Here is a 27,106-nt window from a genome sequence, read left to right as displayed (position 1 = left end):
GTCGCCCTGGGGTTAGATGGAAGTGGTAGGGCCCATCTTACCTTGTAGTGCCACATGCACCTGCACCAAGTGCCACCGCCCGTCACTCACACTGCCAGGAACCTTCGGTCCACAGTCGTTATCATCTCACCTGCATGGTGGGAGGGAGACCCAGAGAGAAAGCAATGGTTGTCAAGGCCTACTGGGGACCACGGATTGGGCTGTGAGGCCTCGGGTGGCCAAGACGACAGGTGCACATGGCCACATCCTCCCTCCCCTCCCCATGACACCATGGTGGGAGGCACCCACCACTCCATCTATTTTCTTTTCTGGTTACAAAAGTAATTCTTGTTCCTCTTTTCTGTTTTGTTTTTTTGTTTTCTTTTTTTTTTTTTTTTTTTAATGGAGTCTTGCTCTGTTGCCCAGGCTGGAGGGCAGTGGTGTGATCTCAGCACACTGCAACCGCTGCCTCCCCAGTTCAACCAATTCTCCTGCCTCTGTGTCCCAAGTAGCTGTGATTACACCATGGTTGGCTAATTTTTGTATTTTTAGTAGAGATGGAGTTTCACCATGTTGGCCAGTCTGGTCTTGAACTCCTGACCTCATGATCTGCCCACCTCAGCCTCCTATAAATTGCTGGGATTGGCCGGGCGCGGTGGCTCACGCCTGTAATCCCAGCACTTTGGGAGGCCGAGGCGGGCGGATCACGAGGTCAGGAGATCGAGACCATCCTGGCTAACACGGTGAAACTCTGTCTCTACTAAAAATACAAAAAAAAAATTAGCCAGGTGTGGTGGCGGGCACCTGTAGTCCCAGCTACTCGGGAGGCTGAGGCGGGAGAATGGCGTGAACCCGGGAGGCGGAGCTTGCAGTGAGCCGAAACTGCGCCACTGCACTCCAGCCTGGATGACAGAGCGAGACTCCATCTCAAAAAAAAAAAAAAAAAAAAAATTGCTGGGATTACAGGTGTGAGCCACCCCGTGCGGCCTTGTTCCTCTTTTCTAAATAGGAAAAAATGTAAACACGGAAAACTCATCTGTTTGTACTAGCAGCAGTGATGCCTACACCGCAGCAGGGATCGAATCACTTTTCCTATGCATTGCATCAGCATGGACAAAATTATCAAAATCGATTCCCCTTTAAGTCACTTAATCACATAAATGTCATCTCAGGTTTTTATCAACTTTTAAACCACAGAGCACATCCCATCGTGAGGTTGCAGACATGTCTCTTGTGCATCTCTGCTTCGGGATGTTTGTCACTTCTACCCCTCGAGCTCCTGCCACACTGGAGCAGGCGAGTCCCCTCAAGGATTCTGTGGTACAACCCTGAGTCACCAGCAGCCGGGAGGAAGGAGCCTCAGGGGCACCAAAGTGGTGCCCAGGCCCAACCAGTGCGGTTGGTCCCAGGTCCCAGGCAGGGAATGCCATCTCCAGGAACCAGCAGTAGTTCTGGAAACAGAGGCATGGGTCAAGGAACCCAGTCAGGTGAATAACCTAATCTCACCTCACAAAGCGCGGAGGGCTGCGGCCACCTCTCCCACGGTGGTCAGCTGCTGTTACGGGTACCTCAGTTTCTTTATTCCATACACAAAACTACGCTCCATCCTCCATCATTACACACGTCATTTAACACAGGCCAGGGTTCCAGAGACAGAAGCACCTCTGAGCTATCTTGGTGAACTTCCAGGTAGAGAAGACGGCAGAATTCCTCCTAAAAGTAACGTGCGGCAGGCAAAGCATGGTGGCTCACGCCTGTAATCCCAGCAGTTTGGGAGGCCAAGGTGGATGGATCACTTGAGGTTAGGAGTTTAAGACCAACCTGGCCAACATGGTAAAACCCCATCTCTACTAAAAATACAAAAATCAGCCAGGTATGGTGAAATGTGCCTGTATTCCCAGCTACTCAAGAGGCTGAGGCAGGAGAACTGCTTAAACCTGGGAGGTGGAGGCTGCAATGAGCCAATATTGCACCACTGCACTCCAGCCTGGGTGAAAGAGTGAGACTTCGTCTCAAAAAAGTCATGTGTGCCAGAAAAACACAGATACACACCTGTTGGCAGTCAAGAGAAATATTCTTTTCTAACAACTGGAATAACATGTTTAATGACCTTCTCAATATATATACATATTTTTTTAAGAGACTGGGGTCTCACCATGTGGCCCAGGCTGATCTTGAACTTCTGGGCTCAAGAAATTTGCCCACCTCAACCTGTCAAAGTGCTAGGATTACAGGCAAGAGCCATCTTGCCTGGCCAGCCTTGTCAAAATGTATCTACATACATATATGTGTGTGCATATATATAAACATATAAACATAAGAGTATATAAACAAATACATAAACATATATAAATACATACAAATATATATTAAAACATATAAATATATATAAAAACATATATTTTTTTTGAGACAGAGTCTCACTGTCTCTCAGGCTGGAGTGCAGTGGCGTGATCTCGGCTCACTGCGAGCTCCGCCTCCCAGGTTCAAGAGATTCTCCTGCCTCAGCCTCCCAAGTAGCTGGGACTACAGGCATGCGCCAAGATGCCCGACTAAGTTTTGTATTTTTAGTAGAGATGGGGTTTCACCATGTTGGCCAAGCTGGTCTCGAACTCCTGACCACAGGTGATCCACCCGCCTCAGCCTTCCAAAGTGTTGGGATTACCGGCGTGAGCCACCGTGCCCGGCCGGCATCAGTATTTTTAATCTAGAGATGTATCGCACTTAATTTAATGGTTCTTTGGTTTCTGAAAACATGAGCCAGATCGTCCACATTTCCACACTACAAATAACACTGTTATGAACATACTTATATGCATTCTGGATCTCTTCAAAGAGATTCCTAGACCTACAATTGAAGGATGAAAAGGTAAGCAGCTTGGAGGCGCTGCACAGGGCGAGGGTCGTTTTAACCCACAAAGCATCTGTGAATTGCTGAGAGCTGCCCTCCCTAGGGAAAAGGCTCCACCTGCAGAGAAGGTGAGCTGTACTTGCTCGTCTACAATCTCCAGGGTGATGAAGTCATGCTCCTCATTGAAGCGGCCGTGGTAGAGCAGCAGGCCACTTTCTTGGGTGGCAAACCTGCGGAGTCAAGCAGAAGCACAATACAGGATGAAGACCCCAGGGTCAAAAGGCTGCTTAGGAGTGACAAGCCCAGCCAGTGAAGGGCAAGCATATGGGGCCACAAGTCAGGAAAGAATGGTCTCAGGCATGCGTCCTTCCCATAGGAGCAGACAGCCCATCAAGCTTGATGAGCAGCCTTCTTTTCTGGAAGTAGCAAACCAGAATCCATTAGGAATGTGGTTACTATGGCCTGTAGAATGTGAAAATATCCCATTTGCACAACACGCTACAAGTACGACCCACAGCCAGGACACCCATTACAGATGTGTTTGGACAGGAAGCATGTGCCATACGTTTGCTGCTGCTGTGAACAGATCCCCTCGTGTGTGCGCTAGGGCATGGGGACCTGGTTCTTCCCACGTGGGGATGATCCTGTGGAAGGACCCCTCCTAGGGCCTCTTCCTCGTGGCACTCAGCTATAACAGCATCTTTTTGCTCCCAAACACGGGCTAAAAAGACCCCAGGGCCTTTGCAACAGCTGCTCCCTACGCCAGAAACAATCTTCCCAGGCTTTGCACATCTCTCAGGAGTCAACCCAGCTGTGCCTGCCCTGACTCATTTTACTGTAAGTTGCCCCCACCTCCCATCAGCCTATGGTATCACTCAGTTAATTTCTGAAATCATGCTGTTCACTCACTGGTTTCTAAGAATGTACAAACCGTAAGGAAAGGAACTGCAGCTCTCACTCCCTGCTGCATCCCAGAGCCCAAAGGGGATCTGGTCCACATTAGCGCTTAATATGGGATGTGTGAACAAATGGAAGGACTGGGCATGAATGAACAGATGCCTGAGCTATGAACACACCTGTCAGAACATAGAGGACGAAGAGCAAAAAAACACCCTCTCCAGCAGGATATCACCACATTCTCAGAAATGCTTCTCCCACCTGGGGCCTAGGCAGGGGGTCTTCAGACCCAAATCACCACAATACCTCCCCAACCTCCCCGGTTTCAGAAAACTTGGCAAACCTCCTGAGTGAGCTTGGGACTGGTTCCCGAGCTAGCTGGGTGTCTCCACCATCAGAGATCAGTGGCAGGAACTCCTTCTGACTCCAGGTTGGTTGGTTTATCCATTTTCTTGCAGCAGGAGTCAGGCCTGAGTCAGCCTCAGCATCTGACCTCAGCCTTTTTCTTGGAGTTAAAATTGATGGTTCTAGCTGGGCACAGTGGCTCATGCCTGTAATCCCAGCACTGTGGGAGGCCGAGGTGGGTGGATCACCTAAGGTCAGGAGTTCGAGACCAGCCTGGCCAATGTGGTGAAACCCTGGCTCTACTAAAAATACAAAAAAAATTAGCTAGGCCTGGTGGCAGACGCCTGTAACCCCAGCCATTCAGGAGGCTGTGGCAGGAGAATTGCTTGAACCCGGGAGGTGGAAGTTGCAGTGAGCCAAGATCACGCCACCACCGGACTCCAGCCTGCCCTGACTCACTCCAGCCTGGCAACAGAGCGAGACCAAGTCTCACAAAACAAAAAAAAGAACTGATGGTTCCCAACCGTCCTTCAAACCTCTATTTAAAACACCAGCAAGAGGCCAGGAGCAGTGGCTCATGCCTGTAATCCCAGCACTTTGGGAGGCCAAGGTGGGCAGATCGCGAGGTCAAGAGATCGAGACCATCCTGGCCAACATGGTGAAACCCCGTCTCTCTAAAAATACAAAAATTAGCTGTGCATGGTGGCGCACACCTATACTCTAAGCTATTCGGGAGGCTGAGGCAAGAGAATCGCTTGATCCTGGGAGGTAGAGGTTGCAGTGACCCAAGATCATGCCACAGCACTCCAGCCTGGTGAGATTTTGTCTCAAAAAAAAAAAAATCCCTGCTCAGTACACTGGATGCTTAGGCATGGAATGAGCAGGGAGAAGGAACCTTAATGAAGACTGAGACCAGCTCAATGCGGGCTTGTTTCTCAAGACTCAGCAGCTGGGTCACACCTCATTCCCTTTGGTAGGTTTCACTTCTGTGCGGTTGACCCAGGTGGGGACTGGTGGGCAGCGGCAGCGTCAAACAGTCCTGCACGACTTCCCCGGCAAGCACAAGTCCACCACTGGCGATGAAGCAATAAAGAAGGGACCCAAAGCTGAGGGGAGGGTGAGGCCCAGGGTGGGGCCCCATGCATATGCCTTGAGAACCGGGCAAGTTCGGCAAGCTTTCTGTGCGTTGGCTTCCTCCTCGTGACATGGAGACAACAGCAGGCAGGACCCCTCACAGACTCTTATGAGAAGGGCTCTGATGCATGGATGCCCAGAGAGACACTCACTCATGGCCACCACTGTTGTCCACGCTGACCTCCGTGACAGCCTGGGCAGACCTGGGGTGTTTTGTTCGGGACCAGTCTCTGCAACAGAAGGTCCTCCAGGAGGGATGCCACCAGCACCCAATGCTGCTGCCCAACCCAGAGGATCCACTATGGGGCAGCAGCAGGGTGGTTTCCTAAGTGCAGGAATCTGAGGGCCGACAGATGCCTGGGACACTCAGAACACCCTGACTCCACCCACTCCATCTCCCATTAAACCAAAGAGCCTTTCTCCAGGAGAGCTGGAGACGCCCACTGACATCTCACGGGCCACAGTCTCACCTCAGGGCACTCATTGGCCCAGGACTACCAGCCAGCTGCCTGCTAACGTCTGGGCACCTGGAAGGTTCAGGGACACAGGAGGAGAAGCTCCTGAGGAGCTCTGGGCCAGTGGGTGGACAGAGGCTCTACATGGTCTTGAAGCCAGAAGACAGAAGTCGGAGACTACAGGTGATTAGAGGTTTCAAAAATGCCTCTGGGCTGGGCGCGGTGGCTCACGCCTGAATTCCTGGCACTTTGGGAGGCCAAGGCAGGTGGATCACTTGAGGCCAAGAGTTCAAGACCAGCCTGGCCCAACATGGCAAAACTCCGTCTGTACTAAAAAATACAAAAAAATTAGCCAGGCGTTGTAGCTTGTGCCTGTGATCCCAGGTACTCAGGAGGCTGAGGCACGAAAATCACTTGAACCCAGGAATCGGAGGTTGCAGTGAACTGAGGTCATGCCACTGCACTCCAGCCTGGACAATAGCGTGAGAATCTCTTTTTTGTTGTTGTTTTTTGTTTTTTGAGACCGAGTCTCGCTCTGTCACCCAGGCTGGAGTGCAGTGGCCGGATCTCAGCTCACTGCAAGCTCCGCCTCCCGGGTTTACGCCATTCTCCTGCCTCAGCCTCCTGAGTAGCTGGGACTACAGGCGCCCGCCACCTCGCCCGGCCAGTTTTTTGTATTTTTTTTAGTAGAGACAGGGTTTCACCGTTTTAGCCAGGATGATCGATCTCCTGACCTCGTGATCCGCCCGTCTCGGCCTCCCAAAGTGCTGAGATGAGAATCTCTTAAAACAACAAAAACAAGAACAAAAACAAGCAAAAACATTGTGTAGCCAGTCCTACAGCCTGCACTGACCAGAGCTACTGAACTGTGATTTTCTTTTTTTTCCTTCCCCCTGCCGGAACAGGGTTTCACTCTTGTTTCCCAGGCTGGAGTGCAACGGTGCTATCTCAGCTAACTGCAACCTCCGCCTCCTGGGTTCAAGTGATTCTCCTGCCTCAGCCTCCCTAGTAGCTAGGATTACAGGCATGCGCCGCCACACCTGGCTAATTTTGTATTTTTAGTAGAGACAGGAGTTTCGCCATTATGGTCAGGCTGGTCTCGAACTCCTAACCTCAGTTGATCCACCCACCTCGGCCTCCCAAAGTGCTGGGATTACAGACGTGAGCCACTGCGCCTAGCCTAGAGCTACTCCTCTGTCAAAGGCCACACACGGAGAACACCGACGTCATGATCTAGAAGCATGGGATGCACAGACACAGCTCAACCCTTTCCTAAAGATACCCGTGTGGTGCAGTGGGACGCACACTCACATGAGGCAGACGGTGAAGTGGAAGCACGGTCTCAGGTGCCAGAAGGTGACGAAGGACTGGGGCAGGAAGCTCCTGGTGGTGACCTTGCAGTAGGGCCTCTTGTACTTGCCGAGAGGACACACACAGTGTAAGCCGCCAATGAGCAGGTTCACGCAGGTGCCCATGTTCTTGCACACCCCACTGGCACAGCGGTCTGAGTGGGCATCCACCTCACAGTGTGCTCCTGCGGGGGTGAGAGAAAGATACCAGAGAGGAGGTTACTGAGCAGCCAGGGAAGAGGCAATGAGCCCGCTGCGGATCCCGGACGCACCCCAGCCAGTCAGCTGCTGCAAGAAAACCCGACTGACTCCAGGTCAGCTCTGTGACATGAACAGAATACCCCAGCTCTTGGCGACTTGCCCAGAGCTGTGCCAGCGTCGGTGGCACACGGCTCCTGGTGGGCAAGCTAAGGATGGTCGCCGGGGAGGTTCTAAAAAGCACTGCCTGGAGTCAATGAAACTGCAGCCATGAGCCCTTCCCAGCCTCCGACCCTGTTCTGAGCACCCTGCAGGCTGAGCCGGACTCTTCCAAGTGGGACGCCTAGAAACAGATGACAGGGCCTCACGCCCCCTCCCCACACCCGTGCCCGTGTGATGGCAGAACATGGCAGAGCCTCGTCAGCGATTCGGAGCATGCCGCCATCACACGGCCCAAAGGCCACCTTCTGAACAGGCTACTTGCCCTGCCTGCCACCGCCATCCCACCCCTCACGCAGACCCCTTGCACTGTCTGGCCACCCCTAGATTTGAACTCGATTCTAATCTTGCCTGTCACCCACCAGCCTGTGAGTTCCCAAACAGCGGGCACCGCCCTGCTCTGATGTCCTCCCCAGACTTTAAACTCTTCTGTGACAGGAAGATTCTGGAAGCTTTCCCAGAGAAAGCAGCCAGGTGGCCTACAGCACGCTGCCTCTCTCCCCATCTGCCCTCAGACTAGGAGTGCTCAGAACCTCATCTGCTGGGAGGGTCTCTGTTTGCGACCCTTCAAGCAAGTTGTTCCTGGACTGGCTGCTGTATCCTCCAGCAGCCAAGGATGTGGTTGGTGACACTTCTGCCCCTAGACGGATGGTGGCCCACAAACCACACAGCCCATGCTACCTCCTCTGCCTCTGCTACAAGGGGTGGACATTGGCCAGGGACCCCTCACAGACCTTCAGGGGCTTCCAAAGACCAGAAATTCCCAGCAACATTCTCTCCCAGTAACAGAATTTTAAATGAATGCATTTTAAAATAAAACTACATTCACATACTAAACAAACAAACAAACAAACAAAAAACAGTGCAAAAAGTATGGTGTGGGCCAGGCGTGGTGGCTCATGCCTGTAATCCCAGCACTTTGGGAAGCCAAGGTGGGTGGATCATCTGAGATCAGATGTTTCAGACCGGCCTGGCCAACACGGGGAAACCCCATCTCTACTAAAAATACAAAAATTAGCCAGGTGTGGTGGGAGGTACCTGTAACCCCAGCTACTAAGGAGGCTGTGGCAGGAGAATCACTTGAACCTGGGAGGGGGAGACTGCAGTGAGCCAAGATCGTGCCATCGCACTCCAGCCTGGGTGACAGAGTGAGACTCCAACTCAAAAAAAAAAAGTATACATATAGACAAAGGCTGGCCAGGCAAGGTGGCTCTTGCCTGTAATCCTAGCACTTTGAGAGGCTGAGGTGGGCAGATTGCTTGAGCCCAGAAGTTCAAGACCAGCCTGGGCAACATAGTAAGACCCCGTCTCTTAAAATATATATCCAGATATCGATTAATCTAGATATATATCTACATATGGATATATATACATATCGATATACAGACAAGGTCATTAAACATGTTATTCCAGGTGTTAGGAAAGAACATTTCTCCTGACTGCCAACAGGTGTATCTGTGTTTTTCTGGCACATGTGACTTTTTTTTTTTGAGACAGTCTCACTCCTTCACCCAGGCTGGAGTGCAGTGATGCAGTATGGCTCTCTTCAGAAGGACATTGGTGGCAGCTCAGGAGGCCTCCAAGACCCGAAATGAGGCAGAGCTTGCTGGTGCATCCGGCCCAAGGGGCCGGGGCCCAGCCAATACTCCCGGGGTCCTGCGGTTGGGGGACACGGCCTTCATGCTGCCCCAGGGCCCAGCACACACCGAGAAGACAGTAACATGGTGGGGCAGGTGGGGCTCCCTGGTGCCCTTCAGGCCTTGGTAGTTGCTTTTCTCCAGGGACCACGGGAGTGGGCACAACCTGGAAACAGCCTTGTCCAGGGACAGTGGGGTTGGGTGGGGACATTAGGGTTGGATAAGCCTGGGTCCTGCACCCAGGGGAGAGGGCACTGCACAGCCTGGCACCCCACTGACAACTTGGCTCCTCATTAGAGAGAGGGCTGGCCCTGCCATGCCTCAGAGGAAGGCAGGTTGCAGGGACCGGATGCGGGGCCAGGGTCTGCCCAACCTCCTGCTGGACATGGAAAGACAACCGAACAAGGTGAGCCAGGCAGGTGCACAGCAGGGCTGGAAGGGGCGCCCCAGTACACTATCAGCACGCAGGAAAACCGTGCTAATTACAAACAGCAGCGTGCCTGGGCTCAGCTGGAATGCTAGCGAAAACCTCACTCATCATCATGGAAAAAGGCTCATCCATGATGAGTGAAAAAAGCTCATCGCTCATCACGGAAAAAGGCTACTCAGCACCCCAACGGTTCAAATTCCCCTGGCCACACCAGTGTGGGCCAGGACAGAGTTCCCCGGGACAAATCAATGTCCAGAAAAAATGAGCACAAATTCTTAATCATCACTTGGAGTTGGGGGGAACAAACTGCCCTCGTTAATACAAACTCTACCCCCACTACACCCAGCCAGCTCCATCTGGTAAGTGTAACCCCACCACACCCAGCCCCAGTCGGCCAGCGGTGCGTGAGAAACCTGGCCCCCTGGCCCCCAGGAGCAGAACAGAGGCGGCTCTGTCCGTCCACACCAAAGAAACGACTTGAAAGTGGTGGTTGGCAGGGAATGAGAGAGCAGAGCACAGTCACCTCCGAGGTCATCTGGGTCACTACTCTTAGGGCAGAGGCTCACTTTGGACTCCCCAGCAGCTCCCAGCAGCCCTGAGTCCAGGTCACAGCAGGGACGGCCAGGCCCCCACCACAGCGCTGAAGGGGAGGCCTGCTCACTACTTATGCCTTTGGAAAATATTTACCAAGTGCCAACTGAATGCCGGGGTTGTGGTTAGCAAAATAATGGACCTCAAAAGGGTCCACGTCCTCATCTCTGAAAGCCAAGGATGTGTAATGCCACATAGCCTAAAGTACTTTGCAGATATGATTAAGGGTTTTGAGATGGGGAGATCATCCTGGATTATTGTATGACCCCAAAGTCATCACATGGCTCCCTTGTAAGAGGGAGGCGGGAGGGTGAGAGGCAGAAGGCGCTGCACTGGTGGAAGCAGGGGTCGGAGTGGGATGAGGAAGGCACCAGGGGCTGAGGACCAGGCAGCCTCCACAAGCTGAGAAAGGCAGAGCAGTAGGCCCTCCCCAGGGCCTCCCAGAGCAGCCCTGCCCATGCCCGGATTGCAGAACAGCAAGAATGAATCCGTGCTGCCTTAAGCCCCTCGGGTGTGGAAATGTTACAAAGTCCACAGGAGACTCATGCAGGGGTGAGTGAGTGCCTCCCAGGTTCAAGTCCAGCCCTGCTTTCATGGAGCCCACAATCTGTCTGCAGAAGGGGCATCCCTCTGGTGCATGCACAGATGCCCACGACCTGTAGCCAGCCCAGCCAGGCAGCCTTGTCTCCCCTCAACAGCGCAGACTTCGAAGTCACAGGGAACTACGTGCACTTCAAACCACAGCGAGGTTTTTCTAACCGTGACCAGACATTTCTGTGCAGACATTTGTTCCTCACTGACTCACATTCTACACCCAGTTCAGCTCTCCTACCTCCAAGCTGTCCAGGTGGGACGTGGGGAACCCTCTGCTCCTGTGCTTAAGAGTTTGCAAAAGTAAACGCACCAGAGAAGCCTGCCTCCCACCATGGAGCAGCCTGTGGGCCTAGCAGACACGCAACAGCCAGGCTGGTAAGAAGTGCCAGGAGCCCTGAATCCCAAACTCCTTAGCTCCCCAACTAAGGAGCACCCAAGGCTAAGCTGTGTCCCCAGAAAGATATGCTCAATTCCTAACTCCCAGTACCCTTGAAAGTGACCTTATTTGGAAATAGGGTCTTTGGCTGGGCGCAGTGGCTAACGCCTGTAATCCCAGCACTTTTGGAGGCCAAGGCCAGGTGAATCACCTGAGGTCAGGAGTTCAAAACCAGCCTGACCAACATCTCTACTAAAAATTCAAAAACTAACTGGGCATGGTGGCATGTACCTGTAATCCCAGCTACTTGGGAGGGTGAGGCAGGAGAATCGCTTGAACCCGGGAGGCAGAGGTTGCAGTGAGCCAAGACTGCGCCACTGCACTCCAGCCTAGGCCACAGAGCAAGCCTCAGTCTCAAGAAAGGAAAAAAAAAGTGTCATTGCTGAAATCATCTCAAGGTTCATGGAGCCCAAACCTGGACCCAGCGCCCGTCCTCCCTTTTCCCTGGAAGGAAGTGGACAGAGGAAACCACCCGAAACCCTCAGCCATGTGATGTGCAGACACGTGTGCAAAGCCAGGGTGAGCCCAGCAACCCGCAGATCCCAGGCACCTACTAGTGAAGTCCTCGAAGCACTCACAGGTGTAGCCGCCCTTGCAGCTGTGGCAGCGACCATTGGCGCTGCATAGGTTGGAGTAGCAGAGGTCGATCTCCGTCTCACAGAAGTCGCCGGTGAAGCCGGGTAGGCACCAGCAGCGCAGGCCACTGATGGGGTAGATGAGCCAGAAGAGCACAGTGGTGGAGCTGAGGAAGGGCACAGAGCTGTCAAAGTGCGGCAGGCAGACGCCCTTCATGTAGTTCTCGCAGGGCTCGCACAGGCACATGTTGTCGTGGAGCTCAGCACGCACTGCGTGGAGATGGTGGTCAGCAGCATCCGGTTCAGGAAGGGGCCCACTTAGCTCGGCTGCACCCTGTGCAACTCCACATGCCCAGCACACAGGAGGCACTGGGGAGCACCGCTTTACAAATACATGCAGCGGCCTCTCAACCAGCAGTAAACAAATCATCAGGCGAGGTACTTAGGAGTCTGAGGCTAAGACGGTGGGGCACCTTGGTTGCAAAGGCAAGGGCATCTTGGGTTCCTGGCCCAGAATCAGATGAGATGCGCAAGGGGCAGGCCATGGGTACCAGTGGCTCCCAGGGACAGAGCAGCTGCCCAGGGGCCTTCACCTGCCACCTCCAGGCCCAGGCTGAGATGTATGGTAGGGCTTGCAGAATAGCCTGCAAAGTCTACGTACTCCAGGCTTGCCTCGGATTCTGTGTTCCACGAGATCCCCACCACCCTGTGAGGCCCTCTGCCTGTGGCCCCCATGACAACTCCCACTCTGGTTTCCATGGAGCGTGGGGCCCCTGTCACCCCTCAGAGTCCAGGGCCTCAGTAACTTCCCTAGTCATAGGAGCCGGGCAGGGAGCCGGAGAGGGCCAGATCCTCCTCCCTCTCATCTAGGGACTGTGAGGAAGTGTCTGGGCCTTTGGAGGGTGATGAAGCCCAGAGGCCACCTCATCACCCCAAGCCCGGCAATGTGCCCGACAAAGCACAGCAGCATACGGAGAGCCCAGGATGAAATGGGGAAGGAAAGCAGCAGGCAGCTCCGCACCCAGTGCTGTACTTTCCCAGCACCAGGAGCCACCAGTCACATCTGGGAGGGACTTGGAGTCACGTAATTTGTCTAAACAAGGAAACGCAACCACTCCAGAAGCCACCAATGCATCCAGATGCAGTGGACTCAAGATCCCAAGAGATTCTAACAGAACCAGCATCACCCCCGGTTTACAGGTGAGGAAAACAGACACAGAGAAGCCAAATTTCACACACAGGAACGCAAGCCTGGCTGGGGGTGCCCAGCTCCCACCTGAGTAACGACCCCCGAGTCACACACTGGGTGCTGTTGCTCTGCCGGTGGCCCTCAGGACAGTGTGGCAAGTTAAGACTCAGAACACCACATTAAGAATTGTACAACCTCGGTGTGGGGAGGGAGCCTGTGGCTCTGGCATAAACCCAGAGGCCTTCGAGGTTACACAGTTCTGTCGGCAACTCCCACAGAGCACGTCGGAGGGAGAAGGGGCAGCCCAGAGGACATCTGCAGCTGACAGAACAGAGGGCCAGTGGCCGTAAGGAGAAGGAGTGGGGGGAAATACACAAATGAGGCAAAAAGGTCCGAAGAAAAAGACATGGTGAAAGATGGCCTCACAGAGTACGTTCCTTCCCTCCCCAACTTGAGGCGCTCCCACTCCAAAGGGGGCCTCCACTCCCCTGCCCTGGAGCAGGGTGGACCTGAGCCTGCTGGGTTCCACAGGATGGAGTAGGAGACACATCCTTGAGTTACTGGCCCAGGCCCCAAGAGGGCTGGAAGGTTCTGCCACGTTCCTCCTGGTGCCCAGGCCCCACACTAGAGAGGGCACGTGAGGGAGAAGGCAGCACTCCTATCCAGGGCCCGGGCCAACAGAAGCCTGAGGGAGGGCCTGGACACCACGGAGCAGAGACCAGCCTGCACTTAGCCTGGCCACGCTGAGAGGAGATAATACAACCAGAGTTGGAGGCCACTGGGTTTGGAACTGCTTTGTTACCCAGCACCAGACAACCAAAACCAACACAGTTAACTCACAGACCAACCACTTACAAATGTAAAACATTAAACTTCACTGCCCAACATATAAGATACTAATGTTTTGCTGGGAACTGAACTGGGTTTCCTCAACATGCATGTGTTGAAATCCTAACCCAAGATGATGGGTTTGGGAGATGAGGCCTCTGGGAGTTGATGAGGGTTATGATGAGGTTACAAGGGTGAGGTAACCTCACAAGGAGATTCACATCCTCACAGGAAGACAGCAGAGAGCTCTCTCCTCTCCCCTACATCAGGACACAGCAAGAGGCACCGTCTACCAGCCAGGAAAACAAAGCCGACGGGAACCTGGCCATGTTGCCTCCCTGATTTTGGACTTCCAGCCTCAAGAACTGTAAGAAATCAAAAGTTTGTTGTTTAAGCCACCCAATCTGTGGTATTTGCAAATGGCAGCCCCAGCAGCCTGACATATATTAATATAATTCAGTTAAAATAAATTAACGGCTGTGGTTCACGGGATCCCTTTTGGATAGGTTTGACGTATGTGGAAAGACTCGTATCTGTGACCAGTGTCCGCCACCACAGATGACAAGGGACCTGATCAGGCTGGCCCTGCCGCCCGGCTTTAAGAAGAGCAGAACCCAAGCCCTGCTGCAGGACCAGCTCTGCCCCCTAATTAGAAAAGCAGTAGTTCGGATTCATCAGACAGCAATGAAGACAGTAGTTCTTTGTATGACGAAGGAAATCAAGAATCTGGAGATGATGACACGGGTCCAACTGCAAGAAAACAGAGGAAATATTAGGATGATGATGATGATGGCTTTTTGGGACCAGCCCTCCCTCCTGGATTAAAAACTGCAGGATGATTCTCCTCCAAGGCCTATTAATAGGTCCTGCATTGCCATCTGGTTTCATTAAATCTACATAGAGAAGTAGTAAGGGCAGAGATGATCCAGGAAACAGGAAACAGACCAATGCCTGCAAAAGGACCAGTTAACTCTAATGTAATGACAGAGTTTGAACAAAGTGCCCAGAGAATGAAAGAAAAACTGCCCAAAGGAGATGATGATTCATCTAAACCCACTGCAAGAGTCATGGATGACTGAGTTTCCTTCAGAAATCAAAGACTTCCGTCTTGGGCCAAGGACTTTTAAAAGAAGAGCTGATGACACGTCTGGAGATAGATCAATCTGGACACATACTCCAGCTGATAGGGAAAGGAAAGCTAAGGACACAAGAAGCAAGGAAGTCTTCCAGTAAGGAAGATGAAGAACATACATTATCAGGAAGGAAGATAATGGCTGGCTGAGCAGGTATCTTCATACAATGAATCAAAAATATCAGAATCGCTCATGGACATACCTCACAAAAAGTTAAGGAGTAAAGCTGCTGAAGACAAAAATAAGCCTCAAGAGAGAATACTATCTGACCATGATAAGGATCTCAAGGTCAATTGGTTTAATGAAGCTCAGAAAAAAAGCCCTAATAAAAAAAAATCTAGAGAACTAAACACCAGACTTTCACATGACAAAAGTAATGTTTTTATAAGTATATTTCAGTGAGGTATATTTTAATACTGATCATTGTGAACTTTTCTAAATACTCTGTTGTCTTTAATAATTGTGAAGTCTATTTCCTTTTATAATAGATTAAAAATTATATATTTTTTGTAAGTAAACTGATTTTTTTTGAAAAGTCAGTCTTGTGGGATGAAAAAATATGGCTTACTGGAAAAATAGTCTTTCCCTCATAATAACCTAATAGGGCATTGCTATTAAAAATGCTAAAATAAAAATTCAGCTTATGAGAAATGGCAAAGCTAGCTGTGGCTTGATGCTTGAGTAAATATGCATGCTTTATTAAAGATAAAGAAAGGAGGCTTGCCGGTAATTTGTATGTTAAACAAAATCCCAACTAGGAAATGTTTACTGCTTAGAAAGGTCCCCGACAAGGTTCAAAACTATTCCAATGTTCACCTATAGCCCAATCTGGCAAGGGTTCAGAATGGTGACTAAGAAATTACATAAAGCTGGGTGAGATGGCTCACACCTGTAATCCCAACACTTTCGGAGGCCAATGTGCGAGGATCACTTGACCCAGTAGATTGAGACCAGCCTGCTTAAGATGGTGAGACCAGCCGGGCGCGGTGGCTCAAGCCTGTAATCCCAGCACTTTGGGAGGCCAAGACGGGTGGATCACGAAGTCAGGAGATCGAGACCATCCTGGCTAACCTGGTGAAACCCCATCTCTACTAAAAAAAATACAAAAAACTAGCCGGGCAAGGTGGTGGGCGCCTGTAGTCCCAGCTACTCAGGAGGCTGAGGCAGGAGAATGGCGTAAACCCGGGAGGCGGAGCTTGCAATGAGCTGAGATCCGGCCACTACACTCCAGCCTGGGCAACAGAGCGAGACTCCGTCTCAAAAAAAAAAAAAAAAAAGATGGTGAGACCCCATGTCTGCAAAAAACTAGCCAGGTGCAGCGGAGCACATCTATAGTCCTAGCTACTCAGCAGGCTGAGGCAAGAGGATCCCTTGAGCCCAGGAATTTGAGGCAGCAGTGAGCTGTGTTTATGCCACTGCACTCCAGCCTGGGTGACAAAGTGAGACCTCATCTCTTTAAAAAAAAATAAGAGACTTAAGACTCCTACACAACAGTAATGGGAGACTTTAACACCCCACTGTCAATATTAGACAGATCAATGAGACAGAAGGTTAACAAGGACATCCAGGAATTGAACTCAGCTCTGCAATAAGCAGACCTAATAGATATCTACAGAACGCTCCACCCCAAATCAACAGTATATTCTTCCCAGCAACACATCGCACTTATTCCAAAATTGACCACACAGTTGGAAGTAAAGCACTCCTCAGCAAAAGTAAAATAACAGTAATCACAACAAACTGTCCCTCAGATCACAGTGCAATCAAATTAGAACTCAGGATTAAGAAACTCACTCAAAACCCCACAACTACATGGAAACTGAACAACCTGCTCCTGAATAACTACGGGAAAATAATGAAAGGAAGGCAGAAATAAAGATGTTCTTTGAAACCAATGAAACAAAAGACATAACGTACCAGAATCTCTGGGACACATTTAAAACAGCATGTAGAGGGAAATTTATAGCACTAAATGCCAACGAGAGCGCAGGAAAGATCTAAAATCGACACCCTAACTTCACAATTAAAAGAACCAGAGAAGCAAGAACAAACAAATTCAAAAGCTAGCAGAAGGCAAGAAATAACTAAGATCAGAGCAGAACTGAAGGAGATAGAGACACAAAAACCCTCCAAAAAATCAATGAACCCAGCAGCTGGTTTTCTGAAAAGATCAGCAAAACTGATAGACCACTAGCAAGACTAACAAAAAAGAAAGGAGAGAAGAATCCAACAGACACAATAAAAAATGATAAAGGGGGTATCACGACTGCTCCCACGAAATACAAACTACCATCAGAGAATACTATACACTCCTCTATGCAAAAAAACGAGAAAATCTAGAAGAAATGCATAAACTCCTGGACACATACACCCTCCCAAGACTAAACCAGGAAGAAGTTGAATCTCTGAATAGACCAATAATAGGTTCTGAAATTGAGGCAATAATTAACAGCCTACCGACCAAAAAAAGTCCAGGACCAGACGGATTCACAACTGAATTCTACCAGAGGTACAAACAGGAGCTGGTACCATTCCGTCTGAAACCATTCCAATCAATAGAAGAAGAGGGAATCCTCCCTAACTTGTTTTATGAGGCCAGCATCACCCTGATACCAAAGCCTGACAGAGACACAACAACAAAAAAAGAGAATTTTAGACTAATATCCCTGATGAACATCGATGCGAAAATCCTCAATAAAATACTGGCAAACCAAATCCAGTAGCACACCAAAAGCTCATCCACCAAGATCAAGTTGGCTTCATCCCTGGGATGCAAGGCTGGTTCAACATACGCAAATCAATAAATGTAATCCAGCATATAAACAGAACCAAAGACAAAAACCACATGATTATCTCAATAGATGCAGAAAAGGCCTTCAACAAAATTCAACAGCCCTTCATGCCAAAAACTCTCAATAAACTAGGTATTGATGGAACGCATCTCAAAATAGTAAAGAGTTATTTATGACAAACCCACAGCCAGTATCATACTGAATGGGCAAAAACTGGAAGCATTCCCTTTGAAAACTGGCACAAGACAGATGCCCTCTCTCACCATTCCGATTCAACAGAGTGTTGGAAGTTCTGGCCAGGGCAATCAGGCAAAAGAAAGAAAGAAAGGGTAATTCAATTAGAAAAAGAGGAAGTCAAAATTGTCCCTGTTTGCTGATGACATAATTGTATATTTAGAAAACCCCATCATGCCAGCAAAAATTTCCTTAAGCTGATAAGCAACTTCAGCAGTCTCAGGGTACAAAATCAATGTGTAAAAATCACAAGCATTCTTTTTTTTTTTTTTTTTTTTTTTTTTTTTTGAGGCGGAGTCTTGCTCTGTCGCCGGGGCTGGAGTGCAGTGGCCGGATCTCAGCTCACTGCAAGCTCCGCCTCCCGGGTTCACGCCATTCTCCTGCCTCAGCCTCCCGAGTAGCTGGGACTACAGGCACCCGCCACCTCGCCTGGCTAGTTTTTTTGTATTTTTTAGTAGAGACGGGGTTTCACCAGGTTAGCCAGGATGGTCTCGATCTCCTGACCTCGTGATCCGCCCGTCTCGGCCTCCCAAAGTGCTGGGATTACAGGCTTGAGCCACCGCACCCGGCCTACAAGCATTCTTATACACAAATAACGGAGAGCCAAATCATGAGTGAACTCCCATTCACAACTGCTTCAAAGAGAATAAAATGCCTAGGAATCCAACTTACAAGGGATGTGAAGGACCTCTTCAAGGAGAACTACAAACCACTGCTCAACGAAGAAAGAGGACACGAACAAATGGAAGAACATTCCATGCTCATCGATAGGAAGGATCAATATTGTGAAAATGGCCATACTGCCCAAGGTAATTTATAGATTCAATGCCATCCCTATCAAGCTACCAATGACTTTCTTCACACAATTGGAAATAACTGAAGTTCATATGGAACCAGAAAAGAGCCCACATTGCCAAGACAATCCTAAGCCAAAAGAACAAAGCTGGAGGCATCACGGTACCTGACTCCAAACTATACTACAAGGCTATAGTAACCAAAACACCACAGTGCTGGTAACAAAACAGATACACAGACCAATGGAACAGAACAGTGGCCTCAGAAATAACATCACACATCTACAACCATCAGATCTTTGACAAACCTGACAAAAACAAGAAATGGGGAAAGGATTCCCTATTTAATAAATGGTGCTGGGAAAACTGGTTAACCATATGCAGAAAGCTGAAACTGGATCCCTTCCTTACACCTTATACAAAAATTAATTCAAGATGGATTAAAGACTTAAATGTTAGCCGGGCACAGTGGCTGACGCCTGTAATCCCAGCACTTTGGGAGGCCAAGGCAGGCAGATCACAAGGTCAGGAGATCAAGACCATTCTGGCGAACATGGTGAAACGCCATCTCTCCTGGCTGAGACGTGTGAAGGAGACAGAGCAGACGGCAGAGCATGAGACGGCAGGGCCCTCCCCAGCAGGTGCTACACAAACCTGGACCATGTCATGGGGAGAAACTTTCTTGGTCTTTATGGAGGATGGGACTCGTCCAGTCCCCCTGACTTTCATGAAAGACTTTGCAGTCAGATAATGGTCATCCATGCATTATGTTCCCCATGGCAGGCTCATGCTATGGGACACTGGGGGCAGAGGTCACATCATGGCCTTCAAGGAACAGGCAGCCTTCAGGGTGCAGGGGACAGTAGACAGCGCTGCAGTTCCGAGACTCGAAGGCAGGTGATCGGCCGCTGAGGGTGAAGAGCAGTGCAGCCAACGCTGGACGGCCCCAGGAGACAGGGGAGTGCATTTCCGAGGAAGAATGTAGTTTGCCACACAAAGCAGAGGGGACAGACCTCCCGGGAGCAAAATGCAGGAAAAGCAGCGAGGCTGGCAAGGTGGGGAGAGGAAGGGCATCAGCTCCGGGGGCTGCCAGAGCAAAGGACTGCCACTGTGTGGCTTACAACAGACATTCACTCTCTCCATTCTGGAGGCCACGGGTCTGAAATTCAGGTGTTGGCAGAGCTGGTTCCTCCTGGAGGCTCAGGGGAGGGTCTGCTCCAGGCCCCTCTTCCAGGGCTGGGGGGGCCAGCACTCCTTGGCGTTGCATGGTTCCTAGACGCACCCCTCTGGCCTCTGCCTCTGCCATCAAGTGGCCATGCCCTTCTCTGTGTCATCATGCCTCTGTCGTCTGTTCACCACACCTGAAGCCGGTATGGCCTCAACACTTACCTCAATTACAGCTATAAAGAGCCTATTTCCAAATAACATCTCACTCTGAGATCCCAGGTGGGTGTGAATTTTGGGGGGACACGAGTCAACCCCAGGAATGCAGAGTAGTTGGGAGACACGGGCACAGAGGCAAGGGGTGGGTGCACTGGGACACAGGCAGGGGGTAAGGGGACCTCTGATGCTGCTGGCCTCATGGAATCTTGCTGTAGGGCGGTGGAGGTGGCTGAAGGAGAAACACCCGCAGAGGTGTGGACAGGACCCACGCACCATGAGGAACCACCGCTGGCCCCTTGACAGGTGAAGATACCAAAGCAAGAAGCTGAATGTGCCTGGTAAGGTCACTCGGGTTGAGCAGCAGGGCCCAGATTAACCTGAGGCAAAGTCCCCACCGATGGTGGACGGGATGGACAGAGGGGATGGTCCAAGAGGACCCCGGTCCTGGCATGGAAGGGTCTGCTGAGGATGCAGGGGAGGAAAGGCCAGTTTCTGACCCACCCAGGGCCTTGGGGATGAACCAATGAGATGGAGACACAGGCAGCTGGAGATGCAGCCTGTGCCAGGTGGGAACCAGGGGCCCGCCGGCTCACTGTGAGTCTCCATCACCACCCCATGCACCACAACCTGGGGGGCTCCTCCGCTCTCCCATCACCAATGCCCCTCAAAGGCCTGGTTGGGGCAGCCCACGACGCCCTTGGGGTCCACAGACATCCCTTGTGGCTGGCTGTGGCCACATCCCCAGGGCGCTGCTTGCTGTCCAGTCGGTAAGAGACACAAGGTGTGTGCCTGTCATTCCCAAGGCCTTCACAGCAGACAGGGAGTAGGGCCCTGCTTGGTGGCTCCCAGTGGCTCCCATTTGAAGCCTGTGAACTTTGGAGTGGCTGTGTGCATCTCCCTCTCTCCCCTGGGTTTGTTTTAGAGGCCAGATTGAGGCCAGACAACAGGTGCGATGTGTTGATCCTGCTACCTGAGGGCGTCTGACTTTTCTTCTTCCTAGGCAACAATCTAGGACCGGTGTTTCACGAATGCAGGTCCACTTCAGAGGAACGAGGTGACATGCACTTTCAGGGTTGGAGGCGCTGTGCATGCCAGATGTCCAGCCATGGGAGGAGGAGCGACCCTTAGACCCAGGAGAGCAGAGTCTCATCGCAGCACGAGTGTCTTCAACAATCTGCAATGTCAGAAAGCCCAGGTGCTGCTCACAATGTCTTGGGAACAAAGTCCTTTGTTGACCTTGTAGTCTGCCCGGGGTCTGGGATAGGGAGGGAAGAGCCAGCTTCCTATTACTCTTTGTCCCCATCTGTGCCACTGGCTGGACAATGGGGAGGAAGAGGCCCTCCTGGCCCCATAAGGAAACCCGTACCTCTCTTCCAAAGAGGAGAAAGAGGTTTCTCTTTGGAATCCAAGCCTACACCCTGAAGTCCCACCACTGCCGTCCCCTCAGGCTGCTGCAGGTGGGTCCTCACACGTCCTCCCCTGTTGGTCCCACCTAGTCTAGGCCCAGACAAGCACCCCAGGAGGCCAGCACCCACCCCAACCCTGCCCAGTGTCTGGTCCCGATGCCTGCTCCAGACCTCTAGACCCCCATCCTGAACCCAAGCCGCAGGTCCCAGGCAAGTCACTTAACCTGTTGGGGTGGCTGCCAGGATCTGCTAAGAACAGCAAACTCCTTCCTCCCACGCCAAGCACAGATCAAACGGAAAAGCATAGGCAGGCACTGAGAAGCCCATCATGGGAATGGGCAGATTAGGGCATATTATCATGGTCCTCAAAAGCTTCTAGAGCTTCAAATATGCAGCCATTCAAATATATATGCCATTTTATCTCACCACATTATTCTGTTTCCAAGGCACACTTATTCACCTAACATTCTTCCTCGTCTCCCAATTATAAAATCTTAGAAATGACAAGAAATATTCTGTCACAAGATATGGAGGAGAGCACAAGAGAACCACATCCCCAGACCATCATCATTAGATGAGTCAGGATAAACATTACACATTATTATTATTGAAAACACCCAACTTCAGGTGGCACAATAAATAAGAAGGCCTTAGAAAGGACACATACCCTAACACACGCTACAACATGGATGAGCCCTTAAGACAACACACCGAGTGAAAGAGGCCAGTCACAAAAGGACAAATACTGCCTGCTTCTGCTTACGACAGGTCCTGAGAATAGTCAAATCCACAGCGAGAGAAAGTAGAATGGTGGGTGCCAGGGACTAGGGGGGGACCATGGGGAAGTGGTGTTGAATGGGGACAGAGTCTAGTTTGAGAAGATGAGAAGTTCTGGAGGTGGATGCTGGTGATGGCTGTGCACTTAATGCCACTGAACTGCACACTTAAAAATGGCTGAGATGCTTCATTTTATAAGGTTTGTTGCAATTAAAAATAAATAAATGAATGGGAGGAGAAGAAACAAGAAGAAATGAAGCTACAAAGATACCTAAAACCTCCTCAATGTCACTCCGACATTTATTATCTATGGCAAAATCACATAATCCTCGATAACACTGATTAAAAATGTTCTCTCCTGATTTCATGTATAAAATAAAGCTCGTATCCCAAGGCAGAAGTTAGAATCTAATTCAGGATTTAATACTATCAAGTTGTCCCATGTTATTCCAACGCAGCTCGTCATGTCTCTGCTTGACGGAACCTTCTGGAAGCCTGAAATCCTAACAGTCCCCATTGTGCCCCAGGAAGGTGTGTTCACACACCAAGCTGGCCAGCCCAACCCCAGCCTAAAGAAGTTGTGGGCTGAGACGTGGAGCAAGTGTATTCTTGTCAGGAGACGAAACTTTCATTTAAGAGTTAAGGACTGCTCACTTTGGGATGCCGAGACAGGTGGATCACACGATCAGGAGATTGAGACCATCCTGGCTAATATGGTGAAACGCCGTCTCTACTAAAAAATACAAAAAGTTAGCCAGGCGTGGTGGCAAGCACCTGTAGTCCCAGCTAATCGGGAGGCTGAGGCAGGAGAATGGCGTGAACCCAGGAGGCGGAGCTTGCAGTGAGCCAAGATCATGCATGCCACTGTACTCCAACCTGGCAACAGAGCAAGACTCCATCCATCTCAAAAAAAATTAAAAAAAAACGAGGAGGAAGTACTCATCATGCTACAACCTGCTTGAAACTCAAAAACATTCTGCCAAGTTAAAGAAGCCAGATACAAAAGGCTACATAATCATGATTTCATTAATATGAAACACCCGGAATCCACAGAGACAGAGCCATGCTGGTTGCCAAGAGCAAGGGGCAAGACAGACTGGAAGTCATAAAGCTTACTGGGTATAGAGTTTCCTCAGGTGATGAGAATGTTCTAGAACTGCACAGAGGGAGAGGTTGCACAACATTGTGAATGTAATAAATGCCACTGAAGTGTTCTTTTTAAAATGGTTAATTTCATCTTATATGAATTTCACCTCAAGTAAAAAGAGTTAAGAATTGATAGTAAAAATGTCTCATTTTGCCATGAGATTGTCCAAAACGAGAAAGCAATTCTCAACGGCGTTTCAAGAATGATTTCCTTCAAACCAAGTTGCCAAATGAACTCAAGAGATGAACAGATGTCCTAAGATGCAGAACAGCTTCTCCTTCCAAGAGCAGGAAGCCACCTTCTGACGATGGAGATACCAAACTCCCCCACCTTAAAGACGCTGAGTATGGCTTGGGTAGAGCCAAAGTCACCATCATCTGTTTACACCATGAACCACGTATCATGGGAGAAGCCCACACAGGCCCACGTGCCACAGTGATGATACCAGATGAGACTTCGCAAGGGATCAAACACCTGGAGTTTATCAGGGACCTTCTGATGTCTCTACTTTGCTTCAAGTCCTCACAGAACAATCCAAAGGCATTCGTTGGTTGAACAGGAATCCAAACGTCCGACCACAGAACACCCCTTGTTGGGGAGTGCCGGGAACTCCCGTGGGGAGACGCTGAGTGACCAACAAGCCTGTTTTAAGATGAGAAGAAAAGGAGGAACCCTGGGGCTTCAGCTTCCAGGGGAGGTTCCCCATGGCAGCACGGTTGACTCTCGTGGGGACTGGGTAACTCTCTGTGAGGTGCCTGCCCCCAGGAGGATGCTGGGCAACATCTCTGGCCTCCACTCACTAGATGTCAGCAGCACCCTACCCCAGGCTGTGACGACCACACGTGTCTCCAAGACAAAGTCTGCCAGTGCAGCAGCACACCAGCTGACAACCTGGCCCTCAGAAATGATGACCCAAACCTCTGGACCCCTTCCGGCCTCAAGACTCTCAGCACGCGGCTATGCCAGGCCGCCCAGGCCTCTGCGCCTCCCAACAGCAACATCTGGGGCATTCCCCTGCCACCTGGGCCCCAAAAGCAACATGGGCTGGGCCAGCAGGGAGCCATTCCAGCCTCGCTCTTCCCTGCCAGAACCAGAAAGCCACCTCTCTGCCCCCGTCCTGGAAAAAATGGGCCAAGTTCCCCAAGGCAAAGATTAAATGACAAAACAAATTTAAAAGAGTAAGTGGTTGCCTGGTTCTGAGCCGACGGACACCTTCCAGCATGACCACGCGGCCCTGAGCACCTGCCAAGGGACAGCTATATAATCCCCGACCCAACGTGTCCACAAGCCACTGCCAGCCCAAGAGAGCTGTCGACAATGAAGATGAGACATTTTAGCAAACACAGCAAGCGGCCCAACCCAGCCCTGCAGCAGGCCCTGCTCAGAGCTCTCAAGCTCTTCAGCCACCGCTCACCACAGACCCAGAGAGTCAGGAGCAATTAGGGCCAGTCTGGAACATTCCAGGCTCCAGGTATAAACATACCATCCAGCACGCAGCCGGGCTCCTCATCCAGCCACCGCAGTGGCTCCATCTCAAAAAAAAAAAAAAAAAAGTCAGGAAAGAGCACGTTTCCATAAAGAGGGCATGCTCAACTGTGCGACCACGCCCTAGACACCCGGTGACACGGGACCAAAAGCAGCCCACAGGTTTTCTGTTCAAGGTACTTTCCCTGACAATGCCACTCTCCCACTATTTCCTCTGTGACCTTGGGCAAGTCACTTAACCTCGGCTTTGGTTTCCTCATCAGTAAAACTGGGTGACTGGATTTTCTGCCTCCCAGAGTTCCGTGAGGATTGCAAGAGCTAAGTCTTTGCTCTCATTATCTCCTATTGCTTCTCCAACCACCCAGGGAGGCAGAGCAGATTCTGTTACCCCAGTGAAAAGGGACATGGGGCCAAGAAGAAAGGCTCAGGAACTGTGCCTGGGACACACAGCTGTCTGTTGAGGGTGCACGTCACGATCTTCCTGCAAGGTAGACTGGTGCTCAGTGAAGCCCAGGATGTCCTTGAGGGATCCCTCCAATGCTTGTTTCACCACCTTCTTGATGTCATGTTTAGCAGGTTTCTCCAGATGGCAGGTCAGGCCCATGACTGACAGATTGGTGGTGGGAACACAGAAGGCCATGCCAAGGAGATTCTTACTTATCTCAGGATTGACCTTGCCCACAGCAGCCTTGGCAGTGCCAGAAGATGCAGAAATAATCTTCTTCCAACCCATGGACACAAGAAGTCATTTATTTCTGTGTTTAATTTCTTTAATCAATATTCTATACTTTTCTGTGTACAAGTCTTTCACTTCATTTGTTAAAGTTTATTTCTTAGTGAGGCTATCTAGTCCCAGGCTTTTGTTGCTGACTAGTAGGTTTTTATTACTAATCCAATCTCTTTACACATTACTGGTTTGTTCAGATTTTGTGTATCTTCATAATCCAGACTTCACAATTATATGGTCTTAGAAACTTACCCATTTCCACTAGATTACAGTCTGGGTAGTAAAGAAAAAAACACTAGTTTTTAGGGGAAAAAAAGCATTTGAGGGTATGTGTGCACGTTTGTTATATAGTTAAACTAGTGTCACAAGGGTTTGTTGTACAGATTACTTCATCACCCAGGTACTAAGCCTAGTACCCAGTAAGTATTTTTCCTGACCCTCTCCCTTCTCCCACCCTCCACTCTCAAGTAGTGTCTGTTATTTCTTTGTGTTCATGAGTTCTCGTCAGTTAGCTCCCACTTACTTGTAAGTGAGAACATGTGACATCTGGCTTTCTGTTCCTATGTTGGTTTCCTAAGGATAATGGCCTTCAGCTCCATCCATGATCCTGCAAAAGACATGATCTCTCTCTTTTTTATGGCTGCACAGTATTCCATGGTGTACATGCACCACATTTTACTTATCTAATCTATCATTATAGGGCATTTAGTTTAATTCCGTGTCTTGGCTGTTGTAAACAGGGCTGCAACGAACATTCGTGTGCATGTGTCTTTTTGGGAGAGTAATTTATATTCTCTTGGGTATATACCCAGAAATGGGATTGCTGGGTTGAATGGAAATTCTGTTTTTAGCCCTATAAGGAACCGCCATACTGCTTTCCACAATGATTGAACTAATTTACACTCCCACCAGGAGTGTAAGTGTTCACTTTTCTTCACAACCTTGAAAACGTGTTATTTTTTGACTTTTTAATAATAGCTATTCTGACTGGTCTGAAATGGTATCTCATTGTGGTTTTGATTTGGATTTCTGTAACAGTAAGCGATGTTGAGACATTTTTATATCCTTCTTGACTGCATGTATATCTTCTTTACAAAAGCGTCTCTTCATATGCTTTGCCCACTTTCTAATGGAGTTTTTGCTTTTTCTCGTACATTTAAGTTCCTTACAGATGCTGGATATATACTTCGCAAATATTTTCTCCCATTGTCTGTTTACTCTGTTGAGAGTTTCCTTTACCGTGCAGAAGCTCTTTAGTTTAATTAGATATCATCTGTCAATTTTTGCTTTTGTTGTGATTACTTTTGGCATCTTTTTCATAAAAGCTTTGCCCATTCCTATGCCCAGGATGGTATTACCTAGGTTGTCTTCCAGGGTTTTCAGTTTTGGGCTTTACATTTAAGCCTTTAATCCATCTTGAGTGAATTTTTGTATATGGTGTAAAGAAAATGCCCAGTTTCAATCTTCTGCATATGGCTAGCTAGTTATCCCAGCACACAGTCATTTATTCAATAGAAAGTT

At 50.0% G+C, this 27,106-nt stretch overlaps 2 protein-coding genes and 1 pseudogene across 20 annotated transcripts in view; 2 read left to right on the top strand and 1 right to left on the bottom strand.

The window, feature by feature from the left end:
* LOC139358693 (cadherin EGF LAG seven-pass G-type receptor 1-like) overlaps positions 1–15,869 on the bottom strand; it is a 42,181-nt gene extending 26,312 nt beyond the window's left edge. For 13 of the 16 annotated variants that reach the window (XM_071080208.1, XM_071080207.1, XM_071080209.1 and 10 more), the window contains exons 1-4: positions 11,670–15,864; positions 6,973–7,195; positions 2,948–3,060; positions 42–130 (exon numbers count right to left, since the gene is read on the bottom strand). In XM_071080208.1, coding sequence (XP_070936309.1) covers positions 87–130; positions 2,948–3,060; positions 6,973–7,195; positions 11,670–12,120 — 831 coding nt within the window. In that variant the 5' untranslated portion in view covers positions 12,121–15,864 and the 3' untranslated portion in view covers positions 42–86. Of the gene's footprint in view, positions 1–41; positions 131–1,485; positions 1,693–2,947; positions 3,061–6,972; positions 7,196–11,669 lie in introns of all 16 variants that reach the window. The other 3 variants (XM_071080212.1, XM_071080217.1, XM_071080211.1) reach the window with 2 other exon arrangements.
* LOC112429437 (fructosamine-3-kinase-like) overlaps positions 1–27,106 on the top strand; it is a 598,793-nt gene that overhangs the window by 110,069 nt on the left and 461,618 nt on the right. The window lies entirely within an intron of this gene.
* Positions 14,266–15,242, top strand: LOC105464197 (GPALPP motifs-containing protein 1 pseudogene; annotated as a pseudogene).

Source organism: Macaca nemestrina, chromosome 15 (genome assembly GCF_043159975.1).
Source record: "Macaca nemestrina isolate mMacNem1 chromosome 15, mMacNem.hap1, whole genome shotgun sequence".
Taxonomy (NCBI): Eukaryota; Metazoa; Chordata; class Mammalia; order Primates; family Cercopithecidae; genus Macaca; species Macaca nemestrina.
Note: the sequence above shows the minus strand (reverse complement) of the source record. Positions and strands in the feature narration are given on the sequence as shown.